Here is a 24,933-nt window from a genome sequence, read left to right on the forward strand (position 1 = left end):
TGGAGTGACGAATCACACTTCTCTGTTTGGCAGCCAGATGGGCGAGTCTGGGTTTGGCATATGCCGGAGAACGTTACCTGCCTGACTGCTTTATGCCAGCTGTGAAGTTTGGTGGAGGAGGGATAATGGTATGCGGCTGTGTTCAGGGTTTGGGCTAGGCCTTTTATCTCCAGTGAAGGGCAACCTTATTGCTTCAGCATACCAAGTCATTTTGGACAATTCTGTGCTTCCAACATTGTGACAGCAGTTTGAGGAAGGCCCTTTTCTATTCCAACATGACTGTGCCCAGTGCACAAAGCAAGGAATACAAAGACATGTTTTGATGAGTTTGGTGTGGAAGAACTTAACTGGCCCACACTGAGACCTGACCTCAACCCCATCGAACCTCTTTGGGATGAACTGGAACGGAGATTGCGACCCAGGCCTTCTCAACCAACATCAGTGCCTGACCTCATAAATGCTCTACAGACTGAATGGGCACAAATTCCCACAGAAACACTCCAACATCTTGGGGAAAACTTCCAAGAAGAGTGGAAGCTGTTATCGCTGCAAAAGGGGGACCAACTCCATATTAAAGTATATGTATTTAAATACAATGTCATTGCAGTCCATGCTAGTGTAATGGTCAAGCGTTCGAATACGTTTGTCCTCTATACAATACAGAGAGCATTCTAGTGACCTCTATACAATACAGAGAGCATTCTAGTGACCTCTATACAATACAGAGAGCATTCTAGTGACCTCTATACAATACAGAGAGCATTCTAGTGACCTCTATACAATACTGAGAACATTCTAGTGACCTCTATACAATGCAGAGAGCATTCTAGTGACCTCTATACAATACAGAGAGCATTCTAGTGACCTCTATACAATACTGAGAACATTCTAGTGACCTCTATACAATACAGAGAGCATTCTAGTGACCTCTATACAATACAGAGAGCATTCTAGTGACCTCTATACAATACAGAGAGTATTCTAGTGGCTGATAAAGAATATAGAGTGCATTTTAGTTTCTCTATATAATAGAAAGAGCATTCAAGTGACCTCTACACAACACAGAGAGCTTTTTAATGGTCAATATGCAACACAGAAAGAATCTTAATAAATATACAATATTTTAGTGATCTCTATAAAACAGACAGAGAGCAACCAAAATGAATTACATACCCATCCTGTGGGCCCACACTGTATTCTTGTGTGCTGCAGATGATGTTTGGCTGTCCAATAGGAAACTCCAAGCTCTCTGATTGGTGGATACTTCCAGCCATTCACCAATCAGTGTAAGGACCTCGGTTGCTGAATAGCCAGCATCATCCACAAATCAGCATGCTTAGAGCCATCTAATAACTGTGCAGCCGCACAGTTTATGGCTGCGCTTGGTGGAGAGGCGGACAGCGGATGCCAACCAGCCTTTCCATGTATGTTCATAATAAAGCAAAATCTGAATGGCCAGGAAACATCATCATCATCATCATTTATTTATATAGCGCCAACATATTCCATAGTGCTTTACAATTGGGGACAAACACAGTAAACTAATAAACAAACTGGGTAAAACAGACAAAGAGGTGAGAAGGCCCTGCTAGCAAGCTTACAATCTATGGGATAATGGGAGTTTGATACATGAGGTTAAGTCTACATGTTGCATTTCGGTCCAGCCAGACTGCAAAGGTAAAAGTGAGTCATAAGCTAAATGATCCCGTCACACAACAATGTTGGTCAGGGGGTAGTTGTCTTGTGTGAAATTGTGTAACGGGTGGTAATAGGGTAATGTAGTGAGGTTTAGAGGGTGGTTGAGGAATATTATAAGCTTGTCTGAAGAGGTAGGTTTTCAGAGAACGCTTGAAGGTTTGTAGACCAGAGGAGAGTCTTATTGTGCGAGGGAGAGAATTCCATAGAGTGGGTGCAGCCCGAAAAAAGTCCTGTAACGGGAATGGGAGGATGTAATGAGGGTGGATGAGAGATGCAGATCTTGTGCAGAACGGAGTTGCCGAGTTGGGAGATATTTTGAGACACAAGAGAGGAGATGTATGTTGGTGCAGCTTTGTTGATGGCCTTGTAGGTTAGTAAAAGTATTTTATGTTGGATTCGGTGGAAAACAGTCAACCAGTGTGGAGACATCCTCTGTCCGCCTCTCCATAAACTATGTGAACCAGCCCAAAACAGAACTAATTGTACTGGTCCAGGTGCAGACACTCTGCTGCCCCTCGACTACCCTTAGCAGTCCCTTTTTGGCAATAGACACCTAACAGGTGAATTTGCCACACGATAGCAACATGGGGGGGGGGGGCTTAATGGACAGGTTATATCCGTTTCAGTTTAATATACTGTATTTAATATACTGTGTATTACTGAGCTAACTAATATTCATGGAATCACTGCAGTAGTAGTAATACATAACACGGTAAGTTCACCATGCTCTCCCACAATGCTCTGCAGCTGCTTGCTGCCATGTTGGGAAGGAGTGGCTCCTCTCACAGAATAGTCACACATGTCATTCACAGACTAATGGAGTCATCAGATACTGGTGAGAGCGATAGAAGTTGTTGGAATCGCTGATCTGTTGCCTTCTATGGCTGACAAATAAATTACAGAAAGGGTTTTTCATGCAGTAGGACTATTATTGTAATTCTTTGTAACACCGATACAGAAATAAAATAGGGTTAGATTGCCTTTAAAAGGCCATGATTATTTTTTTTAATATGTGTGTTAATATTTTATGATCCTTTCAAGAAATATTCTTTCTCAAACTGTCCCACGGGAGTTTCTTCAGAACTTCAATTACACCAAAGCTGTATTTTCCTGCCTAAAACAACCTAAATTAGGTTCCAAAAACAACAGTATGTGCTGAGAAAGTGAAAGTAGGCCAATCACTGTATTAGTTGCTACTGACCGAGGTAGAAAATAAGTATCTGGGCCTAAACGGCCAAGTTTAAAAATAAAATGGGATAAAAGTTCTGACACAGAGACAGATTTGTTTCAGGCTAGTTGTTTGTGAGATTCAGTTATAAGTGAGCGTAAGTCATACTTGACCACTCTCCCGGAATGTCTCGGAGGCTCCCGAGTTCCGGGTAGGTGTCCTGGGCTCCCGGGAGAGCAGACCATTCTCCTGCATTCTGCCCACTTCCTAGTGAAATGGGCTGGATGGGAGCGTCCATGACGTGTTTTGTGGTGAATTGCATCATTTTGGCCTTGCCCCCATGGGAAAATGATGCTTTTGCGTCACTGCGTCACAGGGGCGGGGACAAATGACGTGATTCGCCCTCTTCCGCCCTCACTCTTCCCCTCCCCTCTGGGATCTCCTGGAGGAAAAGAGTAAAAAGTTGGTAAGTGTGGTGCAAGTCTGTTTGTTTTTTTGCATAAGATATGTGTGGCTGGATCACTTATAAATAACTTATTGTATAAATATATTTAAATTATTAGCGCAGTGCGTCAATTTATATCATTGCACATGTACTGATTTTTGATACTGTATATTATAAATGTACTGATTTCTGAGGTATTGACTTCTCAGACAGTATATCATGTTTGGGTTCTGTAACTTTTCTATAGGAAATCCCAAGTAAGCATATGTGTGGAAGGGATGTGTCTTTGCAACTGTCTGGAGACAGGTACTCTCACGTTTTTTTAGACCTTTTCATCGCTGAGTGACCAACACATCTGCTGAGCCTGAAAACGCAAGAGGGGTAATTAGACTTGCTGGTAGACTTCCTATATGTGCAAGACTCTGGATGCATGAGATCACAGATTAATGTGAATTTTGCAAGTTAAATTGCATTAAAAGCAAGATTAGAGAAAATATCCTGATGGTAAACATTCAATATAAAACCTCAGAAGTTGTGGTGCCGCTAGCAGCAATGTAAAAAGGTGTTAAACCCCTCCAAGCTGATAATAGCACGCAGAAACAAATCTGAGTAGAAGTGTGGCACATATAAATATAGACATCTATAACAATACGTATAAAATGAGTGGTAGCAATAAAAGTATAAATAAAAGTATCAGTCAATAATATAGTGATAATTGCAGTTATAAACACATATCGTAGAGATTATAAATATAGTACTTCAACATAAATGGTTAGATATACTAGAACATAAACATAAATTTGTCAAAGACTATGCATAATAATTAGGAAATAGCAATATTACGTAATCTATTGAATTAGTAATATAAAGAAAATGTGTGATAAGTTGAAACGTATAAATGGATCGGTAGATATTTTAGAGAATGAACATAATGATGGATAATAAAATAATACGAATAATAAATATGAAATAAATGATGTTAGGTAATAAGAAATAAATTTTAAAAAAAATATTGAAAAAGACTTTTGAAGCCAAACAATGGGGACAAAACACGTTGTTTGAGAATAGTCATACACGTTATCACAGTTTGATCTTTATCTATTTCCCTATTAATTTTATTTATTACCTATCCACTTTTATTCCATGTTTCTTATTACATAATGTTTGATTATTAATCATTATCAATAGAGATGCTCAGGCTCGGTTTTCTGAAACCCGAGCCCACCCGAACTTAGGGGATCCGAGTAGGCTCGCGAGTCGGCTCAGTACTTTTGCGCGTCCTCTGATCTGAATCGAGGCAAAACATCATTGTTGCGTTGTCGGATCTTGCAGGTTTTGGATTCCATAAGTATCTCCCTCCCCAGGAGATCCAGCACCATTGCTCACACAGAAACAGTGGTAGCAGTGTTCTTGTCACTCTCCAGTCTCCAGTGACATTGCTCAGTGCCATTGCTCACACAGAAACAGGGGTAGCAGTGTTCTTGTCACTCTCCAGTCTCCAGTGTTCATTGCTCAGTGCCATTGCTTACACAGAAACAGGGGTAGCAGTGTTCTTGTCACTCTCCAGTCTCCAGTGTTCATTGCTCAGTGCCATTGCTCACACAGAAACAGGGGTAGCAGTGTTCTTGTCACTCTCCAGTCTCCAGTGTTCATTGCTCAGTGCCATTGCTCACACAGAAACAGGGGTAACAGTGTCCTTGTCACTGTCCAGTCTCCAGTGCCATGTTATGTTATGTGTCTTGTGCATGTAGTGATTACAAGAGCAATCACATATATGTCTGATAGTCTGGGTGATAAGTCAGCAAATAAGTCATCTCCCACTCCACTGCCCCATACATCTCCAACCTCCTCTCCATTCACACTCCATCCGGATCCCTGCGATCGACCAATGACCTCCACCATGATCCCCTCATCCCACTCAAGAATCAAAGACTTTTCCCGGGCTGCCCCCCTCCACTGGATTGATCTCCCATGGTCCATCTGACTGTCCCCTATTTTGTGCACCTTCAAAGGGGCACTTAAAACTCATCTGTTTCTCAAAGCCTACCAGCCATCCGCCTATCCCTCTCTCAATGCTTGATCTCTTCACCTCTCCACCCGTCTCGCTTCTTGCTCCTCTTGTGATTGATCCCCTTGTGCCTCCTGTCTGTTTATTCTCGCGTTAGAATGAGCAGAGTCCTCTTCCTTCCTATCTCTCTACCTATTCTTCTCCTCTAACTCCACTGTACAAGCTTAGTTTGGAACTATTGAAGTACTGGTATTTTTGTTTATTATTCTGTACTGTTTTACCCTGTATGGTTCACTGTTTGATTTTTTAGTACAGTGCTGCGGAAATCTTGTGTCGCCTTATAAATAAAGACTAATATTAAAAATAATAATAATAATAATAATAATAGTAATCTAAATATAGACTTCTATGTATAGGACGTGCTCTTAGTGGTACAGCCACATAAGAAATGGAATTTTATGATAGGGTTAGACATGCCCTACATGGATGACACTATTAGTAAGTAGCAGGTATAAATAATCTTACCTTTCCTGATTGACTTTGCTGTATATATAAATCTATTAGTATTCTATTAATACCTACTGGTGTATTCACATATTGTACCAAACATGAATAGCCAACATGGAGAAAGCATCTGTTTCAAACCCATCATTGGAAAAGTCTTGGTAAGTCCTCGAGTAAGAGGAAATCTTTGGATAAGAATTTTTTCAAGCATCACGGTTGATAGAGTTCATTTCTTCAGTTTCTTATTATTCCTCATTTAAAAATGCTTTGGCGTCTTTAGCTGTTGAGAAATCTTTATAATCTTTGCCCTAGAAGACACTCAGGCTAACCGGATATAACAAAGCAAATCTTCTTCCCTCTTTTACTAATTTAGCACATATGGGGTAAAAGTCATTTCTCACCCAGGGTGAGCTAGTCAGCATACTCTTGTGTGAATTCTGCTGCCTTCCCATTATATACTTTTAAGCTTTTTTTGTTGCATTCCGGAGTGTCACTTTGTGCATATAGTTTTATAATCAGGAGGGTGTCCATAATAAACAGGTTCAGGCCAAGTCCCTTTAATGACTAAGCCAGTCCCAATATTCAAAGATTATTGTTCATTGATCTGTATTCTAAACAATCTAGTCTATTCTACATCTCTGTTAGGATTTGCATATGATTTGCCTGTGTTCGCATTTGTCCTTTTCCTAATTTGGTACGTTCATATGCATGTTGCCACAATGTTCTGGATCAACTTGGTCGCTTTCTTGATATCTGATGGCAATCAGTGGATCAGTTGTTGTTAGACGTGTGCCTCCTCACCAATCCTACCGGGGGTCTTACTGAGGTACGTCCTCACCTTTCCAGCTTCATATTGGCAGTGATAGTGTTTACACACTAGCTTCCTGGTTCTGTAGGTTCCCTGGCTCTGCATTAAGATGATTTCTGGCTCTTGACCCCGGCTCTGCCTTATGTTGACTTCTGGCTCTTGATCCCTGGCTCTGCAGTTTGTGTAGCGTGGATGTATGCATTTTAAGAGAGGATACATCCTAGTAGTCCTAAATAGTAACATTTGTTTAGAGACGTTAAATACTGAGATGAAGAGGTTAAACCATTCCTCCATTTCCATGTATATCCCAAGGTCTACTTCTCATCGATGTGCTGGATAAACATTGGAGAGATGTGTTGGTGTTAATATAAAGTTGTACCATTTGGTGATGTTGCCTATCTGGTAAGGATAATCTATAACCCTGTCAGCCTGAGTGTACAAGGAGTGGTGGGATCCAGCCTAGAAAGAATTGATGAGATACTTTTAGAATTGTGATTAGGTTGGGAATGTAAGCTAACCATTTCAGATCCTTGAAAGACATCTCCAATGTTGCATATGCAAATAAACAATAATATTTAAAAATTCTGCTAATTGCTAAGGTAGTTTATATGAATAAAAATGCTAGTGGGAGAATTCAAGGAAAAAATGTGTATCATATGATTACCTGGCTATTATATAGTTACCACTTTGGATTCAAGTCCGAACATGCATTGTATAATTTGGTAAGGGTTGCACATTTTCCATAGGTTAGTCCCTAGCAGATAAGGCTTACTTTTGGTAACATTGTGAAATAAATACATTATTTTAAGTTAATTATATGAGGTAAAACTGGTCAAGGATGCAGATGAAATACAGTTGCTGATTCCATAGTTCCATAGTTAGTTTTACTCTTTTAGTGCTACCCTTACAAGTAATGGTGTAATTCCTGTAATGTCTGGAATTGGGACATGACAGGATTTCTTATACTCATTAGGGAACTCTAGGCTTCCCCATTGAGTTGTACATAGCATTCACTTAGAACACTATGTACAGCAATTGGGTGGTAAAGAACCATAAGCGATGGTCCCTCGTCACTTCCCTGGAACCAGAGGCCGTAATTGTTAGCTGAGTTCGATGTGGTCCTTAGCCATAGGTCTGTTGGCTATCGTCATAATTATACCATCTGCCTACAACAAGTTTAACTTGTCAGTCACATTTTTAAGAAATGGTAAGTGGAACTAAACAGCATCAACAGACGGACCATAAGTCACAATGAGGGTAATAGACAGTAGTATTAACTTGGAACTGTATTTGGACCTGTATTGACTCTATCCTGGGCCTTACTTACAAACTAGAAAAAAAAGCTCTCATGCAAGTAACGTCTACTTCCTGTGCATACTGAACATAAGTATTCTGCACCTATTTTTACAAGAATGTGTTGCGAATGCGTCTATGGAAACCATAGAGGCACATTCATAAAAAATAGGAATATAATGTAGACAAAAAGTAATTTGAACACTGCATGCCCACAAATGGTCTTGGCAGCAGAAGATCGCACATTACCAATGACGGAGTCCCAGGACTGGATGTGAATGGCATAGGATTGCCTCCTATCCTACCCTCTTGGTAGCCCTCTCTGGTCAGCTGCACCTCATTGCTGCCCAATCCACCAACTGTGAGAAATATTACCATACGGTTGGTGGTTTCCATCCCTTTTAAAGACCAAGAAGCAAAATGAAATCAAAATAAAAGTAAAAGGAAATCAAATCTTAATAATACTCTATTGATGCTTCTCCCTGAGCTTAGTTTGCCTATATTGTAAATGCAGCCTCAATACTTCGAAAATAACCATTGTCACATGTTACGAAATAGTTCATTTGTCTTTCAGCAGAAGAGATGAGTTATATGTCTGAGAAAGAACAGGAAGCTGTGCGAGTGATGCGTATGTAGATTAGACCAGTGATGCACCGTACAGTGTGAGCTGTGAGTAGTGTATAGAATTGTGCAAGACAAGGGTTAATGCAGTGGCTGGTTGTCAGCTCAGAATGCAGAAGCAGGTTGTGTAGCCGCTACCTGTGTGCGACAGCGACAGAGCTTCTGAAAGTGAGAACTATACCTGCTACAGACCGCACAATGCAGCACTGACACACTATGAGGATTATCTGTCTCCTTTAAAGACTGCAACTGATCATCAGAATCTCCCTGTTCTTTTTGGACCAGGACATCGGTTTGTTTGGAGAAATGATGAAACTTTACAACAACTGCGAGATAAGTACATAATAACTATGGATGTTTGTGGTCCAGCCGCTCGGAAGGACTGGGTCCTACTGTGTATGCTGTTTGCTGTGACTCTGTCCATCAGCCCAGGGGATGGTGAGTACATACAGACTTTTAGTGAGCCACTAGGTCTTCCTTAGGGCTTATTGGACAGATTCTGTTTGTGAAATACTATACATGAATCATAGGTGTGAGCAACATATTTGCTGTGTTGCATTCTATGTAGATTTGAATTTAATTGTTGTTGACCAAATGCTCATCTCAGAGGCCAATGCCCCCTCTATCCAACACCCTCACCTTTATTATTACTGATGAAAACATTGGTTGGTTTAGACCAAGAAACAAAGAATAATACAGAAGATGAAAAGGTAAAAAGTAAATAAAATGTTGTGCCCCGGGCATGTGCCTATTTTGCCTGGCCCTGATTCGATGTTGTTATTTTAATATTTACAATAGACAGGAGGTGACCAAGTTTTTCCAGGAATGTCTTGGTTTTACCACTGAAATGTGAGACTCAGAATCAGAATCCTCATTCATGAAGATTGAACAAATGAATGGGAAAGGAATGAGTAACACTTGTCGCCTTGTTTTCTGCGTGAAAAACAATGAAGCTCTACATACAGTTATAGAACCAGGTGCATTTCCATGTAGATCAGATCCCAGGGTGGAGGTAGGGAAACAGAATATAATTATAATACATTACAATATGTTTTATAGTATATAATATAGTATATAATATAGTGCAGCACACCAAAATATCGTTATATAGTATACAATAGCATACCTATTATATAAATGTCATAACAGATTTCCACTACTGGATCTCTACTAGTATATAAATATCATACCTACTATGTAAATATCCTACTAAAGCTCCATTACTGGACCTCTTCTAGTAGATAAATATCATGGCCTCCATTGACGTCTTCGGACCTTCAGCTCTCTTGTTTAGGATTCCCACAGTATATTAAGCTGTGACGTTACTTTGTAATTGTGCCTATACTTTGTCAGTTGTCACTAATGCCTTCCAAGGTAATGACTACGACATTGATGTTTTAAAATGAAAGGTTTGCAAATCAAACCAGAACTTCAAATTTAAAAGTGCAGGTGACTTATAACAGGAAGAAAATATAAAATGTCCCAATGTGGCACAAATCGGCTTTGGTCCCGCGATTTGCTACAGGATAACATTTGTGGTGGAGCAGAAGATAACATGGAGAGTTGGGCGGAGGTACGACATTCCTTGCCTTAAGGAATAGGGGCTCCGATGCGGCTAGTTTTTGGGACCAGCGCAAAGATGAGATTTCAGTTTGGGAAGTGTCATTATTGAAATGGTAAAGAGGCCAAGACAGTCCGTTCTCAGGGGTGCCCTTGCTATGTGTAGGGGTGCATGGCTATTTTCACTCGGCAAAAGGGGAAAAATTTTGTGCAAGCTCAGAGCAATGCTCTGGTCTTGTCCTATACTTTTAGACATAAAACAGATATAGAGGCGCTAGTAATTACTTGATTAAAAAATTATTGACATTTATTGTTATAAACATATACCAGGAACATATATTCCCTAAATAGGGATTTTAACAAAAAGGCTCCTATACCTTGGGTAGAGCAGGTAAAAAATCACAGCACTATCAGCTATGAGCACTCGGACAGTTATTTGAAATGACAACCAATATTAATAAAAGTCAATAAACTCCATAGATGAATTGAATTAAAGTGGGGATGACACAACTTGTTAGGGACTCATATAGTGTAGAGTTTCATGTTAGACTCTTGCTGAAATACATGTCCAGATGGTATAGCAAACACCATATATGAGTTCTCACATTGCCGTTTATGCAATGGTATAATTTATCAAACCGGCATCATCTCCGCATGAGAGACCACCAGGGAAAGAAACACAATATCAATGGTTTGAAAAGACAAAAAGGGGGCAGTGCACCCTTGATCTTAATACAAGCTGGTCCCATGTTTGGGATTCGCCATTTGGGGCGAACCTGGTCCTTTATGGGCGCTATATAGATGATATGTTCTTCATCTGGGATGGAGATGAACATTCGATCTCCAATTTTGTGACCCATCTTAATTGTAATTCTTTTGGTTTGAAATTTACTAGTGAACATCATCACTCTAGAATTCACTTTCTTGACGTGGCTTTAAGTATACATCAAGATATAATTGTGACTGAAAATTTTATGAAGGAGGTGGACACTCGCAATTACTTACATTTTTCTAGCAGCCATTACAGGCCATGGAAAATTAATATCCCCAAGGGACAATTCTTGAGAATAAAGAGAAATTGCTCAAGACAAGAAGAATTTGATATATTGGTTGTCATTTCAAGTAACTGTCCGAGTGCTCATAGCTGATAGTGCTGTGATGTTTTACCTGCTCTACCCAAGGTATAGGAGCCTTTTTGTTAAAATCCCTATTTAGGGAATATATGTTCCTGGTATATGTTTATAACAATAAATGTCAATAATTTTTTAATCAAGTAATTACTAGCGCCTCTATATCTGTTTTATGTCTATTTGTCTTTTGGTCTAGGTTTGCATCCTAGCGTTCAGGGGCAGCTGTAATTATCTTATAGGTCCTATCTAGCGCCCTAATATTATTTGTATTCCTATACTTTTAATTTGACCCATCTTGTGGCCCCACATTCGGCGGAAAAGCTCTTTTCTAGGTGTACTCCAAGCAATTCAATAAAAAGTTTCACTCCAAAATAAGTGACATGTAATAAACAGTCCTAATGTGCTCCCACTCTCATGAATAATTTTAGCCATAAGTATAACTAACAATGTTCTTGAAAAAAAACTTAAAAGTTGAATTAAATAAAAGAGGAGCAACTAAAGTGATAGGAGGGTGGACTTGCATGGGACAGTAAACACAGCGTCTCTGCTGATTGTCCTATTTCTCAGCAGTCTCCAAAGTCAGGACAGTAGTAATACAACTGGAGGTATATTGGGGAGGGGGGTGTGGGGTGTGGTGGGGATAATCCAGGCCACCAGGTGTTTTACATATCCCATCTAGTGCTCCTCCCTCTGTGCTATAAGGTTACTCGCATTTCCACAGTTGTTTTATTTGCTGGAGAGAACTGTGCTCACAGATGTCTTTTCTACCATCTTCAACAAGTTTCTAGTTGGGAAGACTCATCTCTGACTCCTGAGTGAACAGACAAGTACGTTGGTAACATCCTTGCCCCAAAGATGTGTGTGAAGGTGGTTCAGAAGATTATCTGATGGACAGATCAGAGCGACCTGCTAGATACATGCACTTAATGCAGTTCAGTACCACAAAGCCAATACAACAGATGCGCCATCCTGATAGGATTTCTATTTAAAGTAGAGGTGATTGTGCAACGCAAAAAGGCGTTCAATGTCTTGCTAAGAAATTACCGTTGCTCAATCAATATAACACATAAGTGGAGGGGTGTACTACAAATACACAGAAACAAGATCTCTCTGCGCTCCCCTGAAAGACAGCATACACAATAATTTATGCTGTCTGAAATTGCAGCAGCAGAAGTATTAGTTCCATACATTTATTATTAGGCCGTTGACCAAGGTGATTCCACAAGTAGGATATAACTCTAACCATTGAAAGTATCAACACTGGCTTACGTATATCATTTTTATATATGTATTTTTAATTTGAGAGTGAAACTTATCAGAAGATAGCCGAGCCCTGCAACAGATAATACAACCCATGGAGGGCCCAACACTCAAGGATCAGCTGCGGACCACCCAAAAATAATACTAGAAAAAAGGCAAGTTAGAGGAGTGAGGGTATATATGAGCTGTGTGCCATAGTTATATGTAGAACTGGGTTTTATACTTCACCCCCCCCTGCCCCAGGCACTTTTCTGTCCCTTACCTCCCCTGTATAGCTGTATGGATTCATGGCCGCAACCTCAGCAGCATATTAAATGAATAATCAGATGTAGCTAGGGTTATCCTAAAGTGATACAGTACAGAAGCTGTGCATTCTGAGCTGCCCCCTCCCTCTGCTCTCAATAGAGCACAGCGGGGTAAACAGCAAGGAGTTGGGAGTGTCAGGGGGGAGTAGGGGCCTCACTGGGGGCAACTTGGCATTGCGTGGGTCCTCTTACCTCTGGGGCCCCATAGCTGTCGCACCCATGATAGTTACGCCCCTGGGTAAACTGAGGTCTTGGTGACATTTGCACAAATCCACAATTCCCGGCCCATTTGTGTGTCAGTTCTAAGTGTCTAAATGTGTTGTTTTTCTGCGTGAACTTGTGTGTACTTCAAGCTGGTATTGTATAGACTCACACTGAGAACCTAAGTTTACTTGTCCTCCCAAAAACTGCAGATTTGAAAAAGTGGAGATGTTGCCTATAGCAACCAATCAGATTCTAGCTGTCATTTTTGTAGATTGCACTAAATAAATGATAGCAAGAATCTGATTGGTTGCTATAGACAACATCTCCACTTTTTCAAACCCGCAGTTTAGTAAATATACCCCCCAGTCTCTTTGTCGTGTGAATACAAAGGTCACATCCACAAATTACCAAATTACCTTTTGGCCATTTAAACAATTGGTTCTCAATGCTGCTATACTCTGGGGTTTCTACTGCACAAGATATGTGCAATATGCCGCCTACGTGTTCGCACATATGTCCCAATTGCGCATTATCCAGCTGATTATTCTGTATTTCTGCAAAGCACTATCCTCACGCATGCCATTTCACATTGCTCTTTTGCATTGCAAAAGCCACAGCAATACAAAAGGATTACGGATGACTTCATTTGAGCTATACAGATCCAAAAGGTATAGAGATTAGCTAACTTCCCTTAGTTAAATTTACAGAACTTTATGCAATGGCATGCAACTGTAGGGAGGGAGACTGGGAGGTAATGCAGGAGCATTTCTTTTAAGAAAGGATGATAGAACATGGAACAATCTCCTCAAAGAGGTGGCTATTATTGCATATCTTCCGATAGCAGAACCAAAGTTATAACTGACCTTCGAAAAATTAAACTTTTGTGAGGTGTAGACTATAGGGTCTATAAGCCCTTCCACTTGTGCATAAATGTGTATTTTGGAAAGAAAAAAGTGCATTATAGATGCAATGTATTAGTTGTTATGGGTGAACAAACATTCCCACATTACGACTAATACACATCTGACAATACAAAACAACGTAGAACGTGGCTTATAAAAAGTACCATTTCGACAGTCACCAGTCCGAAATTAAAAACAATGTGCATATCACTTTAAATATGCCCAGGCACCCATTCACATGAACTTCATGCATAATTAAACCCCAGAATTCGGCTTCTGTGTGACTGATGAACATGTAAAAGGGCTCTGAGGAGACGGTATATGGATTTGCCATAATTATTCTTGTAGCCCATATAAATACTGTACGTTCGTTATATAGTTGAATCTTTATTTAACATATAACTATTTACACTTCTTTTGAAATGATAAATTATGGATTGTGGAGCAGATTGTGATGTGCAGGATAAATGTTTGTGCTTCTTCGGAATCCTGATTGTAACCTGTGAAGTCAACAATAGCTGAACATTTTTGATGTACATAGTTATATAGCTTTATATTATATTATATAAGTGTTATTTTACATTGCTGATAGATGTAACACTGATCAGTCTTTTGCAGTATTATTATTATTATTATTATCATTTATTTGTTAGGCGCCACAAGGTTACGCAGCGCCGTACACAGTACAAACAGTAGACTATACAGGGTGAAACAGTACAGAACAATAAACAAAAATACCAGTACTTCAGAACTCCAGGCAGGTTGCTGCAATAAGCACGGAGCAGAAGAACAGGTTAGGAGACAGGAGGGAAGAGGGCCCTGCTCATGTGAGCTTAATCCTAAAGGAGGGTAGACAGAATCAGGCACAAGGGGAGCCAGAAGGGAGAGTGAGTGGTGGAGATGAGGGGTTAAGTAGTTGGTTGGTAGGCAATGCGGAAGAGGTGAGTTTTCAGTGCACGTTTGAAGGAGCACAGAGTAGGAGAGAGACGGATGGAACGAGGGAGGTTGTTCCAGTGAAGAGGGGCTGCACGGGAAAAGTCTTGGATTCTGGAGTGGGAAGAAGTGATAAGAGTGGAGACGAGGCGGCGATCATTGGCTCAGCGCAGGGAGCGGGCCGGAGTGTGTATGGAGAGGAGGTTAGAGATGTAGGGGGCAGTAGAGTGGGAGAGAGCCTTGTAAGTGGTGGTGAGGAGCTTGAAGAGGATTCTATAGGGGAAGGGAAGCCATTGTAGGACGAGGCAGAGAGGGGAGGCAGAGGAGGAGCGGAGTGAGAGGAAGAGCGGCGTGAGAGGAAGATGAGTCTAGCAGCCGCATTGAGTATAGAGCGGAGGGAAGAGAGATGGGAGTGGGGGAGGCCAGTGAGGAGAAGGTTGCAATAATCCAGGCGGGAGATGATGAGTGCGTGGATGATAATTTTGGTGGCATCCTGAGAGAGGAAGGGACAGTATACACTATTCACATAGAAATGTTATATCCGGTTGTGTTAGGGGTGAGAAGAATCAGTCGGCATTAGGACCAGGCACAACCTGGCCTCCTGTGGCACAATAACAATAATATGTAATAATATAATATTACAAGTGTTATAAATAGGAGATTATGTGGGAAAGTTTTATCACTTTGTTGATATAGCTGAATTCAAACCAATGTGTGTATATTTTGAAATTCAATGTAAATCTATCAGGGAGCACCATACAGGATTGAGTGTTAGTGATGTCAGTGAGCTTGTATTTGAACGAGGTTTCATGTACTAAGGTATTGGCTGTAACACGTGAATCAGCTGATCAATGTGCTACCCTGGACCGCAGGCATTGCTTGTAAGGAGCGTTAAGTGAACAAACCGACCAGGGTCCTACAGTACGACAATTCATATTGGACTATGTCACTTGACCACCCAGTGAGAGAGCTCATAGTGGGTCTCACCAGGGCGAAATATGTGATAGTAAACATCAGAATCATGGAGAACTAGGGGTAGTACTTTCCTGGAGATAGCGATACACAGGAGGCTTGGACTGACCATATTGCCCAAGGTCATTAAAAATAAAAAATAAAAAAAATAAGATGATATACAGAAACTCTCTCCCCCTCTCTCTCTTTCACTCTCTCTTTCTACCCCTCTCTCTCTTTCACTCTCTCTTTCTACCCCTCTTTCTTTCTCATTTCTCACTCCATCTCTCTTTCTCTCTCTCTTTCTACCTCTCCCTCTCTCCCTCTCTCTCTCTCCCTTTTCTTCTTTCTCTCTCACTCACGCTCTCTCTCTCCCTTTCTCTCTCTTTCTACCCCTCTCTCTTTAACTTTATATTTCTTTCTCTCTCTCTTTCTCGTTTCTTCTCTCTCCCCTCTCTCTCACTTTCTGTCTCTCTTTTTACCTCTCTCTCTCCCTTTCTCTCTCTCCCCCTCTCACTCCCTTTCTCTCTTCTTCTCTCTCTCTCTCTCTCACTCATTTTCTCTCTTCTTCTCTTTCCCCCCCTCTCACTCCCTTTCACTCTTCTTCTCTCTCGCCCCTCTCACTCCCTTTCTCTCTTTCTATCTCTTCTTCTTTCTCTCTTTCATTCTCTCTCTCTCTTTATTTCTTTTTCTCTCTCCATCTTTATCTCTCTCCCTCTCTCTCTTTCTCTCTGTTTTTCTCTCCCTCTCCTTCCTCTTTCTCTCTCACTCTCTCGCTCTCTCTTGCATGCACTCTCTCTCTCCCTCTTCTCCTTCTTACTCTCTTGCTCTCTCCCTTGCATGCTCTCTCTCTTACTCTCTCTCTCTCTCCCTTGTACGCTCTCTCTCTAGCTCTCTCCCTCGCACACTCTCTCACTTACTCTCTCTCACTCTCTCTCTCGCTCTCTCCCTCGCACGCTCTCTCTCTCACTTACTCTCTCACTCTCTCACTCTTGTTCTCTCCCTCGCACGCTCTCTCTCTCACTTACTCTCTCACTCTCTCTCTCGCTCTCTCCCTCGCACGCTCTCTCTCTCACTTACTCTCTCACTCTCTCACTCTTGTTCTCTCCCTCGCACGCTCTCTCTCTCACTTACTCTCTCACTCTCACTCTTGTTCTCTCCCTCGCACGCTCTCTCTCTTACTCTCTCACTCTCACTCTCTCTCCCTAGCTCTCTCCCTTGCACGCTCCCTCTCCCTTTCTCTCTCCCTCTCTCTCACTCTCTCCCTCGCACGCTTTCTCGCTCTCTCTCACTCTCTCCCTTGCACACTTTCTCTCTCTCTCTCCCTCTATCTCTGTATTCATGGTGCACTAACCATTTTTTGCCGTATCTACACATTGAGGAACCATCTGCTTTGTTTTGTGCATGACACACTACAGTTTACACAACAATCACAAGACAAAAATAATTTCTATTTGTCAGGACTAAACACACATATACAACAGGCTGCAGATAGCCTTTTTACTATAGACCAATAAAACAATACCTCTGCCTACGTCATATTTCGGTTGCACTTTCACGCCATCCTCATGTCACTAGATGCACCACAGTGATTCACCGTTTACTGTACAACGTTGTAGAGTTGGGGATTTTTCTAAGATCGCTGTTATGTAACATTTTAGATGGGGGAATTTTTACATTTTGTTCATGCACCTTTCTAAGAGGGTCTTTCCAAAAAAATGGGGTAGGGATAACAGTTTCAAAATAAAACAAAATTCAGGGGGAAAAGTCCCTTTTTCAAATGGCAATTTCAGTTGCAATAGATACATTTTATGTTATTAATAGAAAACATCAATTTCTGGGAAACATTAAGAATTACAAGAAGACTTGTGTTAGAGTCTGAGCCGTTATATTTCATATTTTACATACCATATTTGTATTCCTCAATTTACCAAATCCTGACGCCCTGGATAGGTCTCTCTCCTACAACATACGGTAGATCAATTCATGTCTAATAGCTTTATATTAAAAGAGCTGCTACCCAATACTACTTATTAGATCCAAACAAGAACATAGAAAAGAAAGAAAGCGATTTCACATAGACCTTATAATTATTTATAAATGTTCATGGATTGATTGAAATGCATTACACATCTTATTCTGATCCTGCAATATCCAATTAATCAAATGAATGCAGTCAAATAAAATAAATATATGTGAAAAAAAAAAAAAAAATTAAATAAAAATCGCAGAAAGGCAACCAGCGACTTGTAAGAAAAAACAAAAAAAAGGTTTAAATCCACAATAAAACAGCTTATTTTTCTTTTATTAGTAGTTCTGTGTTTATGTTTCACAGAACTGATTAGCAAATGATTCAATTATTAATTACTTTGTACTGCTTATATTTATATTTATGGATTCATTATTCCTGTATACTGAAGCTACTGGTTGCTATGGAACTACAAGTCCCAGCATGATATGCTAATTTATTAATTCTGTTTATTTTAAACATTTATTTTCATCTTTTTCTCTCGTGATAATTCACTTATTTTTCAGGATATTTTCCCCACAGATTGAGGGGCTGATATGGTCCTTAATTGTCTCTGACCCAAAATCTAGAGCAGGGGTTGGCAATGTTATTCTGTCAGTGCGCTGGCTTAAATCTAGTGAAGCCCAGGTGTGCCAGGGGTGTATATACAATAATATTAATAGTAATGGGACCAACTAGTACACGTTCATATTATGCCAAAGAGTAGTGCTCCCAGTTCAAGCTATGCCACATAGTTGTGGGCCCAATTCATATTTTGGCACATAGTTGTGCCCCCGCTTCATATTATACCTCATAGATATGCCCCCGATTCAAATTATGCTTCATAGCTGTGCCCCTGATTCATATTATACTACATAGATGTACCCCAGTTCATATTATGCCTCATAGTTGTGCTCCCAGTTAAACTTCAAACTTACCACCACTCAGTACTTACCTATGGATGTGGGCAGCACAGTGGCCTAGTGGTTAGCACTTCTGCCTCACAGCACTGGGGTCATGAGTTCAATTCCCGACCATGGACTTATCTGTGTGGAGTTTGTATGTTCTCCCTGTGTTTGCGTGGGTTTCCCCCGGGTGCTCCGGTTTCCTCCCACACTCCAAAAACATACTGATAGGTTATTTGGCTGCTATCAAAATTGACCCTAGTGTCTCCCTTTCTGTCTGTCTGTGTCTGTATGCGAGTGTGTATATATTAGGGAATTTAGACTGTAAGCTCCAATCGGACAGGGACTGATGTGAATGAGTTCTCTGTACAGCGCTGCGTAATTAGTGGCGCTATATAAATAAATGATGATGATGATGATGAGTCAGCACACACGTCTGGGAGCTGGGACTTGGACAAGCAGCATATATCAGCCATCTTTGTTTGCTTTAGTGAGGCAGCAGCAGAGCTTCGGCGCCCCGGACAAAAGTGGTCCACGTACACATGTTGGGGGTTGCCGACCCCTGATCTAGAGGGTGTGTGGCATTTCGGTTCCCTGCCCACTAACTCTTTCAGGGAATCTTCCTTGGGTCAGAAGTTTTAAGTCCTGAGCAGAGTTACAGAGGAACCCAGGGTAAAGGGTGCCCCAAGCCATGAAGTGAAAGGGGGGTCTGAAAAGCTTTGCCCCCTGAAGTGCCTTTTGTCAGGGATAAAGGGGCCCTTCCTTTTTGAGAAGGGTTTGAAAATAGCACCTTAGTAGATTTTATGTAGTTACACACTTTCTTTCTGCCTACAGTTTTTGTTGACGGCTCTGTGTCTCCTGCTAAATCCAGTCTACACAGCCAGTGGTTCAGGACATGACCAATAGGCCATATGAAGATCTATTTACATATTGCAACCCAGAATTCCCAGGTTCAGTTTAACCCTTCACTCTTCCTTTCTGTGGGATATTGCCGGTGGTTATAAACTAACTATGGGAAAGAGAATCCTGTCTAAGAAGTTGTTACTTTATTATTTATTGTGAACAGCTAAAACTCCTTATATAGCGCACCTCACTGTAGCCACAATGAGGGTGACTTAGATGTAGCTGCAAATTTTGCCCAACTGTACTATTTGCCGATGAGAAACCATGTTGTACTGCAAGGTGGGTGCAAATGCAAGTGTTTCGGGTTGTTCTGCCTGCAGGATAAACATTGCATGCTCTTGCACTCTGCACGCACATCCTGGCCAGCTCTGTGTATACACGGTAGTTTAGGGCTGGGTCAGGGGGAACGCCGGATTGGTAAAAGACACAACGCTGTTTGAAGCTCAATTCAGGAACAGAGCTGGTGAGCAACTAGCAAACCGAGTGTGCTCAGTTACAGACTCTCATCCAGGCGAAGAGCAGACAGAAGCAAATTGTTTTATTTAGGTAATTAATGTATTGTACACAAAACACTGTAGGATAAATTATCCTGCAACCCCCAACCAAGTGATAAGTTCTCTCCATAGGCATGAGGAGGGGGGATTACGGATGTCTAGAACCCACCCCCACCATTCCAAGACCAGACGTTCTGATGAATATTTGTATATAAACTGCTCTGCTGCCATCTCTAACACTGTACAATCCTTTGATTTGAACCTAGACATGTTTACAAAATGATTCAGAGGAATAGCGAAGCAAAGAGCAGAACTCGAAGATCGTACCGCTGGAGCTTTGAACATCTGCAAAATTAACGGTTTTGCCGAAATTTTGCTCATCTCTAATTGGCTCCTTTTTGCAGGGCAATGTGATTTGAAGGCTATTTCAGAGCACAAGATGTATATAATATTTACAATATATTCTGAGTTCGCTGAATATCAAGTCAAAGGGTGAAAAAATTGGTCAAACTATGTGGCTATGGAGACTGTGGAAATGCATTTTATTTTGCATTCAGGGAAATGCTGGCTGTTTATTTTTTCACTGCGATTTAGAGTTGAGCTAGGACATGCTCCATCCCAACTCTACCATCTGTCCGCACATTTTAAATTTGCCCCACATCACAAATGGTTTTGTCAAGGTGCAAAATAAAACCTACTAATTGAATTTACTCTTTTCTCTAATAAGGCCATACTTGCCTACTTTTAGAGGCAGCTGTCCGGGAGGAAGCCTGTCGAGGGGGCGTGACCACTCATGATGCCCCTATTAAGCTCCGCCCCATGCCAATCATTTTAGCCAATCGCAGCAGGTGGGCGGGGCCACGACGGCGCATTCAGCCCCACCCCCGCCATCTTCAACAGCGACGACACCTGTATCCGGGATTTTTCCCTGCTCTCTCGGGAGTTCAGGGGAACTCCCAAAAATTCGGGTGTCCCCTGGACATTCTGGGAGAGTAGGCAACTATTATAAGGCCTTGAATGGACACTTTCAGTAGAGACTATTTATATAGAATTTTAATATTTAGGTTTAAAGCATATTTGGAATCTCCCTGTAAATGTGCTGCACTCGTCCCTGATCTTTACATTGTGCAAATATCAGTATTATGTTGATTCATAATGTCAATGTTTTATACTCATCTTAACTCCGATAGAGGATTACAATGATTATGTGTGTAAGTGTGTACTTACTGTAATGGATAACACTTCCTGACTTTTTGTCACAAAACTGAAGTTACTGACATGAAGAGGAGGATGCTGTGGTGGAGAAATTGCCCAAGTAAAAATAGACTAAGTTAAAAAGTGGGTCATGTGTACTGTATGTAAAAGACAAACAAGATGCATCTATGTAAAATACTGTGGGCCTGATTCATTAAGGAAAGTAAAGCTAAAAAAGGAGCAACTTTGCACCTTGGGAAAAACCATGTTACAATGCCAGGGGTGCAAAGTTACTATTTTTTTTTGCTTTACCTTCCTTAATGAATCAGGCCCCATATGTATAACTGTGCAAAAAAGAGGGGAAATGATTTTGTAGCAGTCACTTAAGAAGTCACAACAAACGACAGGGGTAGTTGTGATGTGCAGTTGCGATTTGTAGTTGTGATGTGCAGTTGCGATTTGTAGTTGTGATGTGTAGTAGGGATGTGTAGTAGTGATGTGTAGTTGTGATGTGTAGGTGTGATGTGTAGTAGTGATGTGTAGTAGTGATGTGTAGTAATGATGTGTAGTAGTGATGTGTAGATGTGATGTGTAGATGTGTAGTTGCGATTTGTAGTTGCGATGTGTAGGTGTGATGTGTAGTAGTGATGTGTAGTAGTGATGTGTAGTAGTGATGTGTAGTTGTGATGTGTAGTAGTGATGTGTAGTTGTGATGTGTAGTTGTGATATGTAGGTGTGATGTGTAGTTGTGATGTGTAGTAGTGATGTGTAGTAGTGATGTGTAGTTGTGATGTGTAGGTGTGATGTGTAGTAGTGATGTGTAGTAGTGATGTGTAGTTGTGATGTGTAGGTGTGATGTGTAGTAGTGATGTGTAGTAGTGATGTGTAGTAGTGATGTGTAGATGTGATGTGTAGTTGTGATGTGTAGGTGTGATGTGTAGTAGTGATGTGTAGTAGTGATGTGTAGTAGTGATGTGTAGTTGTGATGTGTAGGTGTGATGTGTAGTAGTGATGTGTAGTAGTGATGTGTAGATGTGATGTGTAGATGTGATGTGTAGTAGTGATGTGTAGATGAGATTTGTAGTTGTGATGTGTAGTTGTGATGTGTAGTAGTGATGTGTAGATGTGATTTGTAGTTGTGATGTGTAGTTGTGATGTGTAGTAGTGATGTGTAGTAGTGATGTGTAGATGTGATTTGTAGGTGTGATGTGTAGTTGTGATGTGTAGATGTGATGTGTAGATGTGATGTGTAGTAGTGATGTGTAGTAGTGATGTGTAGATGTGATTTGTAGATTTGATGTGTAGTTGTGATGTGTAGTAGTGATGTGTAGTAGTGATGTGTAGTAGTGATGTGTAGATGTGATGTGTAGATGTGATTTGTAGATGTGATGTGTAGTTGTGATGTGTAGTAGTGATGTGTAGTAGTGATGTGTAGATGTGATGTGTAGTTGCGATGTGTATGTGTGATGTGAAGTTGTGATTATTTCAAGTCTGTCTTTGTAGAACTTTGTTGTTGGTCCTGGAGTCCATAAATTGTATCTCTGAACTAATACTATATATAACGTTTTTGCACATGTCTGAAACAGAGAATACATTTTCTAAAACTTGTTAATGCTTAATTTGGTTAAACTGATTTGGTTAAAGCAGGTGGAAAACTGTTTCCAACTGTTGTGGAACTACAAGTCCCATCATGCCTTTGACTATCAGTATATTGTGGGACTTGTAGTTCTTCAACAGGTGGATAGACAGTGGGGGCCTGATTCAACAAGACAAGCATCTGCCGATTTTGTATCGTATGCAAAATCACTCTGCGCAAGCCCAGAACAGGGACATACGCCAGTGAACGCAGCCATGCTCTCTGCATCTACGTGCGCAAAGGACCCTTACTACAGCCTGCGTTCTCTGGGAGTGGGTGGGGAAGGGGTTATCGCCCCTCAGTCAATGTACAATAAAGATGCGCCAAACTCGAGCGCTCACAGCCACATCCGAATCAAGCTTTGAACCTCTCATAAACTGCATACTGTTGATGACTCTCTTCATGACACAAAGTATTCTACCTAACTACAACTCTATCAATAAATAAAGACACCAACACAATGTTTTGTTGTAAGGTCGCAATTTTATTGATTTTCTGAAGCTTATGGTGGCGGTGAAAGCCTTTGCAGGTCAGCTACCAACTAATACCCGAACCAAAATCAGTGTATGGCTGTCCGGCACTCGACAATATAACCAGGGCTCCCTTACTATTTGGCGCCAGAGTGACTACTCCCTTTCTGGGCTCACAATGACGTGCGCACACAAAGCACGTCAATGGATCCCCCACACAAAGGGACCAAGAGCCACGTTGCTTCGAAAGGGGCAGTGACCTGCAGCCAATCAGCGATAACACCATATGTATTAGTCGCTGACGCAAAAGATTTCCTGCCAAACTGTACCTGTTCTCTAAAGGAAAGAAAAATTGTTAGTACTCAGTACATCACGGGTGACATGAATGGTGACATTACAACCAGACCAAGGGCTAGATTTACTAAGCTGCGGGTTTGAAAAAAATGTGGGGATGCTGCCTATAGCAACAAATCAGATTCTAGCTTTCATTTATTTAGCACCTTCTACAAAATGATAGCTAGAATCTGATTGGTTGCCATAGGCAACATCCCCACTTTTTCAAACCCGCAGCTTAGTAAATCTAGCCCCAAGAGAGGGTGGGAGGGAATTTGTGAAGTGAAGAGAGGACTAGGAGCCCCTGGGGGGAGATTATATATGGACAAATTACAACCCCTCCCCCTGTGATTCTATTGGCTGGAGTATGCAGTGGACTTAACCCTTATTAGGTAAGTAGCACAAATGAGATGCGTTTATCATCGCTTGGCTTATGGTCTGACTTGTCAAAGTTACTTGTTTTTCAGCGGTTTCTCCAGCTACAGGGCTAGTCTAAGTCCTGATCAGTAGTGATGACAGTCTTGTCTGCATGCTATAACATGTGTCTGTAATCAGGAGCAAATTTTCACAGCTTATATATGGTATAAACTTGGTCCGATAATCATTATTTTCAGGGGCGGGCTGGACCGGGGGGCAGCGGGCACCCGGGCCGCTCAGTCTAATGGCTGTAAATGATGATGATGTCCTGAGCCCTTTCTACCAGTCATCATGTCACATGTGTTGATTTTAGATCCATCTCCTCTCCAAGTAAAAGAGATCCAGACATACAACTTAGATGGAGCCTGTCCAATTTTACTTATTTCTCAAAATGACTTGTTTTATATATCATCCACATTTATTGCTGTATAAACATATCAGCCCAGTGGTGAATGTCCAGGATCCGGCCAGGGCTCAAGCAATAAAATAAAGAATATCTTTTCAAGGTTAATTAACCCCCTACAACAGTTATGATTCCTTAATATGTATTTTGCTGTGAAGCTCTTATGATGTTAGGGTCACCTTTAAGACTATGTAGCATCATACTTCCCGACTTTTACAATTTTGAATTCAAGACAGGAGCTCTACATGGGGTGTATGTCTGGGGCTTCCAAAAGGCTGTCGGCCCCCAGCCCCCCTTCTCCTCCCCAAAAACCACCACATGTGTTTTTAATGCCGTGCACACCCGTCGCTAGAGCGCACATCATTAAACGGGCACCAAGG

General features: G+C 41.1%; 1 protein-coding gene across 2 annotated transcripts in view; it reads left to right on the top strand.

Annotated features, from left to right (window-relative positions):
• The window catches only part of LOC142139586 (uncharacterized), a 77,685-nt gene that overhangs the window by 35,926 nt on the left and 16,826 nt on the right, over window positions 1-24,933 (top strand). Inside the window, exon 1 of one of the 2 annotated variants that reach the window (XM_075197316.1) lies at window positions 8,518-8,983. The exons of the other annotated variant lie outside the window; for it this stretch is intronic. Within the exon in view, the coding sequence (XP_075053417.1) occupies window positions 8,896-8,983 (88 nt within the window). The 5' untranslated portion in view covers window positions 8,518-8,895. Of the gene's footprint in view, window positions 1-8,517; window positions 8,984-24,933 lie in introns of those variants that run through there. 2 annotated transcript variants of the gene reach the window in all.

Source organism: Mixophyes fleayi, chromosome 2, assembly GCF_038048845.1.
Source record: "Mixophyes fleayi isolate aMixFle1 chromosome 2, aMixFle1.hap1, whole genome shotgun sequence".
In the NCBI taxonomy this organism is placed as follows: Eukaryota; Metazoa; Chordata; class Amphibia; order Anura; family Limnodynastidae; genus Mixophyes; species Mixophyes fleayi.